Source organism: Zootoca vivipara, chromosome 14, assembly GCF_965207765.1.
Source record: "Zootoca vivipara chromosome 14, rZooViv2.hap1.1, whole genome shotgun sequence".
NCBI lineage: Eukaryota > Metazoa > Chordata > Lepidosauria > Squamata > Lacertidae > Zootoca > Zootoca vivipara.
Genome location: NC_142597.1, coordinates 31,705,754 through 31,716,444, shown reverse-complemented (window position 1 = coordinate 31,716,444; position 10,691 = coordinate 31,705,754). Strand labels below are relative to the sequence as shown.

At 49.7% G+C, this 10,691-nt stretch overlaps 1 protein-coding gene across 1 annotated transcript in view; it reads right to left on the bottom strand.

Moving 5' to 3' along the window:
- Positions 1–405: 405 nt before the first annotated feature.
- TMEM132E (transmembrane protein 132E) overlaps positions 406–10,691 on the bottom strand; it is a 127,230-nt gene continuing 116,944 nt past the window's right edge. Inside the window, exons 7-9 of the mRNA XM_035139990.3 lie at positions 9,858–10,137; positions 6,781–6,972; positions 406–2,045 (exon numbers count right to left, since the gene is read on the bottom strand). Of these exons, the coding sequence (XP_034995881.1) occupies positions 1,011–2,045; positions 6,781–6,972; positions 9,858–10,137 (1,507 nt within the window). The 3' untranslated portion in view covers positions 406–1,010. The remainder of the gene's footprint in view (positions 2,046–6,780; positions 6,973–9,857; positions 10,138–10,691) is intronic.

Sequence of the window (10,691 nt, the reverse complement as noted above, 5' to 3'; positions counted from 1 at the left end):
TGTGTTGCATTGCCTCACTAGGGACTAGAAGCACTGCTGAGCAGAAGGGAAGGAAGGCTGCAACCACCATTATTGCTGCTGGCTGGGTTGCAAGGCCCACCCAGTCGACCCACGTGTAAATACTGGGAGGCTGTCCCAGACTGGGAACCAGACAGTCTCTTCCCGGGACTTATTCCACTGATATTTGGTGCAAAGATGTGCATGCCCGCGTGGCTCCTGGCTTCCAACTTTGTTCCACAACGCACCCCCCGCCTCCCCTCACTGGGAAAACCAGATTACATATCAGGTAAACAAGCCCAGTCTTGGGAGAATTGGGACCACGGCAATGCAGGAATCAGATTACGGCTTGGGCAGGCAGCCCCTCTCCACACGGGTCCCAGCCGATCAGTCAGAATCCCCGAATATTATCTTTTTTATTTTTATTTTTTATATATATAAAAAAACAGTCAACATTTATTGTGCAAAAAAAGAAAGAAAGAAAGAAATGAAGAAGAAGAAAAGCCGAGGGGAGGATTGCCTTTCAGAGACGGGCAGCAGCAAAGGCAGCAGTGGTCGTTTGGGGGAGGCCAGGAGCAAGCTTCCCCTCTCCCCCGACAAACCGAAATCAGGTGCAAGGACTTATCTCCTCTGCGGGGCAATTCCATATGGCAGCTCCTGAGCTCTCCACTCCTCTCGGCCTGCTTGGCGGCGCCACCCACCCCACCCCCCTTTAAATACTTGGCTATGGGTAGAAGCACCAAGTAGCCGCAGCTGGCCAAGTCTCCCTCACCCAATCCCAGGGCATCGCTTTCCGCACATCCGACTCCCCCTCTTGAGCAAAAGGATCCACCCCCCTCCTAGGGGGTCGCCCTCCTTCTCTCTGAACATAGCGGGGCCAGCGACGGGCTGGTCCACTTAAGAGGAGGGCCGCGAGGGAGCCCAGCAGACGCCGGAGGGCGATGCGGCTGATCATTCTGATTCTCCAAAGGGAGCCCCCCCTCCGCCTCCGGTAAGCGTGGGGCCCAATCCTGCTATGCAATCTCCTTGATCCTGTGGATGTAGCTGTGCAGTTCCTCGGGTCCCTGGAGACCCATGTCCTGGCAGACCCACTCCAAGTCCTCCTCGTCGGCGATGGGGATGGAGTTGTATGCCAGCTCCTCGGAGGGCATGGTGGCGAAGGTGGTGAACTTGACCCGCTTCCGCTTGGAGGTGGGCGAGTTGAGCGGGTCCTCACTCTGGTCCCTGGTGGAGCCCCCCGAGGAGCCGTCCCCCCGCCCGTGCACTTGGCTCTGCACGCTGGTCTGCGAGGAGCCGCTGCTGTGGTGGTCGGCGTGGCAGCAGGTCTGGACGTTCTCCAGAGGGTTGCCCAAGCTCTCCGGCTGCGGCGAGAGGTCGTTCTGGGCCCGCAAGGGCTGCCCGTTGCCCAAGAAAACCCAGTGGTGAGAGTGGTCCATGTTGGTCTGCCCTTCCGGCGGGATCCGCTTGTGGCGGTACTTGAGGACGAAGACGATGCAGTTGATGAGGAAGACGAGGATGGCGAGGCAGAAGACGCCCAGTAGGGCGTACATGCCGATCTCGAGGTCCGTCAGGCCCCGCGTCACCTGCACATAACCTGTGGGGATGGTCGGGAAGTCCTCGGTTGGGAGGGCGGCGCTGGGCGGCCGGCTCTCCGGGCTGGGCGGCAAGTGCCAGTCGCCTTCCACCCGGGGCGTGGTGCCAGGGCTCCCCTTGTCCCGCCCGGGCCTGCTAGGCGTTTGGACAGGCTCATAGTCGTAGGTGGGCTCCTCCTCGGAGCTGAAATGCACTCGGACGCTAGCCAGGGCAGTGGCTAGCACGCTCTTCCTCTTGGTCTTCTGACAGCTCTCGCAGATCATGAGCTCGGCCCTGACCAGTTCGCCAGCCCCCTCGCCTTCGGCCATCACCAGCGGAAAGGCTCTCTCAGGCATCACCGACACCACCGCCCGGTCCTGGCTGGTCACCACCAGCGTGTAGTCCTTGGGGTCGTACAAGGAGAGCGGGGCGGTCGTGCCGTCACTGAACGACACCCAGAGGCTCAGCAAGGCCTCCTGCGGAAGAAGGAGAAATGAAAGGTGGGAAACAGTGTGTAACCCCCCCCCCATCCCTTTCACATCAGGGGCAGGAAACCTCGAGACCATGGGCTGAATGTGGACCCCATGGGTTTCTCTGTCTGGCCCTTCAAACTCTCTCCAGGACCCCAAACTCTTGGCCAGGCCACATGCCCCCTTCTGAAGCCACACCCCCTTCTGAGGCCACGCCCTTTCGCTGGCCCAGATCCCCATTCTCTTACATAAAATGAGCCTACGGGAAGAGGGCAACGGTCTACCCAATCCAGCATCTCACAGTTGCCAACCTGATGTCTGCAGGAACCCTCCAAGGAAGACCGGGTCACAAGAGCCCTCTCCCCCCCCCCTCCTGTGGCATTCAGAAGCATTGCTGCCTCCAACTGGGGAGGCAGAGCGCAGCTGTCATGGCTGGCAGCCATCAATAGCCCTCCATAAATTTGTCCAATCCTCTTTTAAACCCATCAGGGTTGGCGGCCTTCACTGGCTCCTGTGGGAGTGAGTTCCGCCGTTCTGCGTTTATCTTTCGTTTATCTGTCCTGAATCTGCCAGCGTTCAGCTTTGTTGGACGCCCACAAGTTCTAGTGTTATGAGAGAGGGAAACTTCCCACTATCTCCTTTCTCCGTGCCATGCCTAACTGTATAAAGTTCCGTCATGCTCCTTCTTACTTGCCTTTTCTCTATACGAGTAAACCCCAAATGTGGCAATCTTTCCTCATAAGGGAGCCACTCCATCAGGAAGAACTTCCTGATAGTAAGAGCTGCCTGACAGTGGAATGGGCTCCCTTGAGGGGTGGACTCTCCTTCCATGGAGCCTGGATGAAACATCTGTCATGAATGCTTTAGTTGAGAGTCCTGCATAGGCCTCCCGGAAAAGCAATTATACAACCTGCTCTTGCTAGGCAAAGACCTGAAAACAACCAGGGCGGTCGCCAGATTCTGTGCCCAAATATGCAGACACAGACTTTCTTCCCAGCCTGTCTGATTTTTTCCTCAATGGCACCCCGAGTGAGCTAGGCTCAGCTTTCTGCAGCCACTATTTTAAGGGTTAAACTCTTAGCACTGTTATATAATTAATAATTTTCTTTTCAATCTTGTTCAAAGCAACTTTTATACGTTATGCTCCCGGAAACTGTTTTTCAAAGGGATCCGTTTTATTTTTATTTTATTCTTATTTTATTTTACTTCTAAGAACTGGTCCTCGACCGTAATAATAAATAAATGAATGAATGAGTCCTGCATAGCAAGGGGTTGGACTAGATGACCCTTGGGGGTCCCTCCCAACTCTACGATTTTATGATTCTATTATTCCATCCCCTGAATCATTTTAGGTGCCCTTTGCTGGACAGTTTATGTAAACAGAAGAGCCAGACATGAATTGTTGCCCTCTGTGCAGTTCTTGCCCTTTCCTTTTTTCGAATATGTACCGAATCATTAGTGGTCCTAATAAGATCAACAGAAGATGCAACGGGGATTAAGGTTCCGTCTACGAGTTCCAAAATCTGTTTGTACATTGATGATGTAATGCTTTCCTAAACTCATCCCTTAAAATCTGCACCAGAAATTCCTTGAAATAACAGGGAAGTTTGGCGACGTCGCTTGGCTATAAAAATGAGCTCATCCAAACCTGAAATAAGTGTGTCGCAATCAATTAAAGCAAATTTGATGAAAGGGAGAGCAATTAATTGGGCAGTTATGCCGATAACATATATAGGAACCCGGGTTGTCTTCAATCACATATTTTAAATTAAATGAAAGTTATGAAGGTTGAAGCAGCAAAGGAGTTTTTAAAATGGACTCAGGTTGGACTCACATGGTTATGTAATGTTGCGGCATTAGAAATTCCTAGGCTACTTTATCCATTTGAAAACATAATGACCAAGAGTGACAAAAGGGTATGATTGAACCAGCAAAAACTACTTACAAACTTTTTGTGGCACAAAAAAAAGAGCTAGCGTCCCCATGGCAACCTTAGAGAAAAGCTACAACAAAGGAGGAATAAAATGTCTCAATATAGTAGACTAATATAAAGCTACATATCCAAAAGGAATAGCCCAATGGCTGAATGTCTCAAAAGTAATTCCATGGTATAAGTCAGGCGTCGGCAACGTTTTCCGGCCATGGGACGGATCATTCCCACGGATGATCGTCCATGGGCTGGACATGGGCCAGACATGCGCAGAAGCAATTTCCGGCGCCGCGCTGCCCATGTCCGGAGGGCCGGAAATCGCTTCTGGGCATGCGTCTGGGCATGCGCAGGTGCGGTTTCTGGCATCTGCGCATGTGCCATTTCCGGCACCACTCGCCGAGTCCTTGCGCTGTGCTGCACCGGTTTAGCACAGCGCGGGGGGGAGGGCTTGCCGAGCGGGCGGCTCGGTGACCGGGCGGCTTGTGGGCCGGAGGTTGCCGACCTCTGGTATAAGTGAAAGCAGAGCTCACAGTTATTCCATGGTTACTATAGAAAGAGGGGAAAGGACTCTTCTTCAGTGGAGGTTTCGAAGCAGATGTTGGGTGGACCATCTGTCATGGATGCTTTAGCTGAGATTCATGCATTGCAGGGGGTTGGAATGGATGACCCCTGGGTGTGCCTTCAAACTCTACGGTTCTAGGATCCTGTGACAACGGATTTTTATTCAAATACAAAATCCGTGTACAGATGCAGTCTGAGACACTTGGAATAACTTAAATACAATATCAACACCTGAATATATCCTTGCTCACATCTTTTCTTTTCTTTTAAACAAAGAGATGTTCTGGTGAAAGCTTTTCTAATCTGTCAGGCTTATGCAGGCAACTGAGCCCACACCTTTCCTCAGTGCTTAATTGACATCTGTTTAAAATCTTTCAAAAACATGTTTTTATGTATTGTTGTTGCAAACCGCTTTGAATTTTTTTAAAAAATGAAATAGCACTCTATAAATAATTTTTTTTATAAAATAAATAAATAAGTAAGGTAGGGGGCCAAACGGCTAACAGGGCAAATCACAATGTAATTGCAGATCAAGGAATTGTAAATAATGGCAATTTCAAAACGATGGTAGGAAGGCCTCAAATGGACCTAGTCCTGCGATGCTTTCAATGAAGACAATGGATAAGTTATGTAGAAGAAAATATAACGGATGAACAAGATGGTGTGAATTTTGAGGTAAAATATCAAGTCCTGAGGTAATAATTTATAAGAAGGGAAACTTGAGCAGTTGTTCTATTCAAAACTGCTTTTTTTGCCTTAATACTTTGAAATCGCATCTGCGTACACACTTTAAAGGGAAATAATAGGGGTTCCAATTTCTCATCCGGCAGGACCTCTTTGTGTTAACGTTACAGAAAAACATTACAAGCTGCTCTCTCAATGGTCTATGACTCCACAAAGCTTGAGTAGAATTTATCCTGTCTGCAATGGGAAGTTTTGGGCACATTTGTTAGATCCGTCCAATGACTGAAACCTTTTGGGTTATGTATGTTGCTAAACCTCATTTTCATATCTGTAATAATTGCAATAATTTGGGTATGTGCACTTCCGACACAACTTTACTAATATATTCAGAAAACAATTATCTGAGTGTTTATTGTTGGGTTATATTTAATTTTATGTACCGGTAATTGTTGCGTGCCTTATGCTCTAATGTAAGCAAAGATATATCTCCATGCAGGCATGCTAAACAGTTTGAAGATGAAAATGAATACAATGAATAAAAACATATATATATATATATATATATATATATATATATATATATATATATATAAGCGCAAGACAGTAAAGATTGTATCGTCACGGACATCGTATGAGTTGCCATTGGATGCTCTGATAATTGTCTCGGAAGGGATTTTTAGACCCTCAAGGAAAAGATAAAAACTTAATATGGAATTTGATAGCAGCTGATCAGACATTCGTTTCGTGACAAATGGGGGGGGGGGAGGGAAATAGGTCACCACCCACAGGGCAGGAACGATTAGCAAAAATATTGGGCGGCAGCAACGACATGTAAACTTATGGAAATGATTAGAGTGAGAGAAGGCAAGCAAGAGGCAGTGAGGTGTAGTGGTTAGAGCATGGGTAGGCATCCGGGGGCCGGATCCAGCCCAATTGCCTTCTAAATCCAGCCCGTGGATGGTCTGGGAATCAGCGTGTTTTTACATGAGTAGAATGTGTCCTTTTATTTAAAATGCACCTCTGGGTTATTTGTGGGGCCTGCCTGGTGTTTTTACATGAGTAGAATGTCGGCTTTTAGTTAAAATGCATCTCTGGGTTATTTGTGGGGCATAGGAATTCGTTCATCATTTTTTTCAAAATATAGTCCAGCCCCCCACAAAGTCTGAGGGACAGTGGGCATTCCCCCTGCTGAAAAAGTTTGCTGACCCCTGGGTTAGAGTGTCGGGCTAGGACCACCCCACCCCACCCGTCAGCCATGAAGTTCACCGGGTGACCTGGGGCCTGTCACTCCTGCTCCGCCAAACCTACCTCACAGGGTTGTTGCGAGGATAAAACGGGGAGGGGGGGGGAAGTGTGGGCGGGCCCTAGAGTTCCTTGGAGAAAAAGTGGGTTCTAAATGAAAGAATGAGACAATTGAATAATTAAATCTACCCCCTCCGCCACCCCCAATCCATGAGGGCTGCTTGGAGAAAAAGTGGGTTCTAAATGAAAGAATGAGACAATTGAATAATTAAATCTACCCCCTCCGCCACCCCCAATCCATGAGGGCTGCTCCAGAAGAAGTACCTGCTTGGAGAAGTTCAGAGTCTGCTGGGCTGTCGTCTTGGCCACGATGGTGTGGCTGTTCCCAGGGCTGGGATGGAGGGAGAGGGAGAGGTTTGAGATGACCTGGGCCTTCAGTTCGGTGATGCTGACCTTCTCGTCAGCCACCGTCACCAGGGTCTCCCCAAGGACCGCCTCCATGAGCGGAGAGACCACCTACGGGAAGAGAAGCGGGCCGTAAGAAACTTCTCCTCTGGTTGGGATTAGGAGGAACGCCCAGTCTCATTCCTCATCACCACCAGCGCTGGAAATTCGCCAGCTGCATTTTGCACTTGGCTATTGGCCAACATGTGGCCAAGTGAAGATGCCCGGGTGCCAGGATGGCACCTGACATCTCCACCACCTGGAGGTGCATGCCTGAGGATGCATGGAACTGGACTGTTTTCACAAACAACAACAACAAAAATTTATTACTTATACCCCACCCATCTGGCTGGGCCTCCCCAGCCGCTCTGGGCGGCTTCCAACAGATATTAAAAACACAATAAAACATCAAACATTAAAAAAACTTCCCTGAACACACTAGCAACACATCCTGCAGAATTGTATCAGGTATATTTTATCTGCACAATCAGAACGAATTTCAGGAGTCTTGCCGCCAAATGGCAACCAGGCCTTCTGCTTTGGTGGCTGTAACCCTGGTAACATCTAGCTTATATATCTGAGTTTCTAACACTGCACATTGCCCTTGTGGATTGCTGTAGTGCGCTTTCTGCGGGGCTGCCCTTGACCGGCGCCTAGAAACGAAACTCAAAAAGGAAGTTGGATGAGCACTATGTGTAAGCAAACAAACAAACAAATATGGTTATTTATTAAAGGGAGGAATGCCCTGGAATGGAAAAGAGTCACCCCGCCCCCATGCCCCAAGTTAGGAGATCCTTTTACAAGGAAAAAAGCCAGAGGATAGCTCAATCGGTAGAGCGCGAGACTCTTAATCTCAGGGTTGTGGGTTCAAGTCCCACACTGGGCAAAAGATGATCCTCGTGGACCCTTCCCATTCTGTGATTCTTGTTGGAGAAATAGCCTGCTGAGGTCTCTAGCTAAGGATTTCTTCTCTCCCTCCGTCCCAGGCCTGCGATGCTAATGAGCCAAGTCAGAGAACAGCATGCACTCGCCCTGCAAACACACACACACACACACACACACACACACACACACACACACACACACAATATTCTCCGAAGTACATTTCACAGGGGGAAGACACTCCGACCTTGAACTGCTCGAATCTTTGAAGGCAGCATCTGGGAGCCTGGGAATTTCTGCTTAGGAAGGCAATACAGTGCCTAGGCTTGGAACTAATTGTAGTTAAGAGATGCTTGGCACAGGCTCAAGAGGAGCTGGTTCAGGGAGAAAATGCAAGAGAGGGAGAGAGATAGAGGAAGGAAGGAAGGAAGGAAGGAAGGAAGGAAGGAAGGAAGGAAGGAAGGAAGGAAGGAAGGAAGGAAGGAAGGAAGGAAGGAAGGAGGAAGGGGTGTAGGGGTGTGCAGCCGAGGAGGAAGGGGAATGTAGAGGCAGGAAAATGCAGATGAGCCCCCCCCCCCTTCCCTCACACACACCAAGGAAAGCAGATCTCTTTTCTTAGCCCTGGGAGGTGTGAAGCGAGAATGAAAAGAGGGCCTCTGTTGAGGGAGTTGGGTATACTTAGCCTGGAGGAGACTGAGAGGTGAGATAACAGCCGCCTTAAAAAATCTTACGGGCTGTCACATGGAAGACGAGCGAGCTTGCTTTTTGCTGCTTCAGAGTAGAGGACTCGAAATGATGACTTTCAATGGCAAGAAAGAGGATTCTGATGAAACTTTAAGAAGAACTTATGGATGGCCAGAGCCATTCGGCCATGGAATAGATTCCTGTGGAAGGTGGTGGACTCTCCTTTACATGAGGTTGGATGACCTTTGGGGGTCAGCTTCAACTCTACAATTCTATGAGCATGTGGGAAAGGGGCCTCCGATATGATGAGTATCTAGTGCCAGGGGAGGGGAGGGGAGCTGCAAATCTAAAGGTGCTCAGATTGTTGGGAAAAATGATGTTTACAGCTGCACCTCCTTTGCCCCCCCTAACAGAGCCAGATAACCCTTGCTCCATAATATAGGATGTTGCCTTATTTAAAGGTAAAGGGACCCCTGACCATTAGGTCCAGTCGTGACCGACTCTGGGGATGCGGCGCTCATCTCACGTTATTGGCCGAGGGAGCCGGCGTACAGCTTCCAGGTAATGTGGCCAGCATGACAAAGCAGCTTCTGGCGAACCAGAGCAGCACACGGAAATGCCGTTTACCTTCCTGCTGTAGCGGTACCTATTTATCTACTTGCACTTTGATGTGTTTTCGAACTGCTAGGTTGGCAAGAGCAGGGACCGAGCAACGGGAGCTCACTCCGTCGTGGGGATTCGAACTGCTGACCTTCTGATCGGCAAGCCCTAGCCTCTGTGGTGTAACCCACAGCGCCACCCGCGTCCCTACGTTGCCTTATTTAGAAGAAGGCAATTGTGTCTATCTATCTAACTGGTGGAAGCTCTCCAGGTCTTTCCTCCAACCTTACCTGTAGCTACCATTGGGGATTAAGCCTGGGACCTTTTCTCCATCGCTGAATTTTTACTTAAAAGCAAGCCAAGATTCTAGTCCTCACTATTCCAAAGAAAGGGCTAATTTTAAGAGGAACATGGGTAGATTCATTATACCGACGATTGGCTCGTCCATCTCAGTATTGTCTACATGGAATGGAAATGGCTTTCCAGGAGATTCTAGGCGTGGAACCTTAAGACACTCTGCCTGCAAAGCAGAGGCTCCGCCACTAAGCTCAGATTCCAGTCCTCGTGGTTCCCAATCAAGGGCTTATTTAAATAGGAACCACTGGTCCATCTAGCTCTGTACAGTCTACACTGACTGGCAGCAGCTCTCCGGGGTTTCAGGCAAGGAGTCTCTCAAATGCCTTACCTGGAGATGCCACTAGGGATTGAACCTGGAACCTTCTGCATGAAAAGCATGTGATCTAGAACAGAGCTATGGTCCTTCCCTTGCTGGGTACCTGTGACGCTCTTACCTTGAAGAGGGTGGTGCCAGGCTCCCGTCCGGCGAGGGTGTTGGTGTCCACCATGTGTGCCACCCGAGGGTCGTCAACCTTCATGAAGTCGCTGACCAGGTCCGTGACCTCAACCATCCACTCCGGGCCCAGCATGGTGACCACCTGGTCTGTGCCTTCCGAGGAGGTGGTGTGGAACTGGGTGAAGACCTGCAGGGTGGCATGCTGGTACTGGAGGGTGCAGCCCCGGCTCTGCCGCCGCTCTTCCTCTTCTTCGTCATCCTCGCTCTCCCGGACAGACCTGTGGGTGATTGGGAGCCAAAGCAGTTGGGTCAGTCAGCAGCTGCTCTGGCACTCCCGCCCCTTTTCCTAAAAAGGAGTGTTTCCACTAACCAGCCAATCAGGGATCATGCATCTGGCGTAATGGCACCACGTAACCAATCGGATTTCACGTGACATAACATCGCAAGGTCAAATCAGAGCGATGGCTGTGCTGCCTTCCCTCACTCTAAATGGATGGGTATTTCTACCCCATTGTTATTATTTTGCTGTTGTTGTTATTATTATCATTAACTTTTCAACACGAAGGCCTATGGTAGGCTACAACAATTTAAAAACGTGCTATCAAAATTAGTTAACACCAATGTCTGAAAAAAGATGGTGCTTTTTGTAGCAGATAAAGGTAAAGGGACCCCTGACCATTAGGTCCAGTCGTGACCGACTCTGGGGTTGCACGCTCATCTCGCATTATTGGCCGAGGGAGCCAGCGTATAGCTTCCAGGTCATGTGGCCAGCATGACAAAGCCGCTTCTGGCAAACCAGAGCAGCACATGGAAACGCCGTTTACCTTCCCGC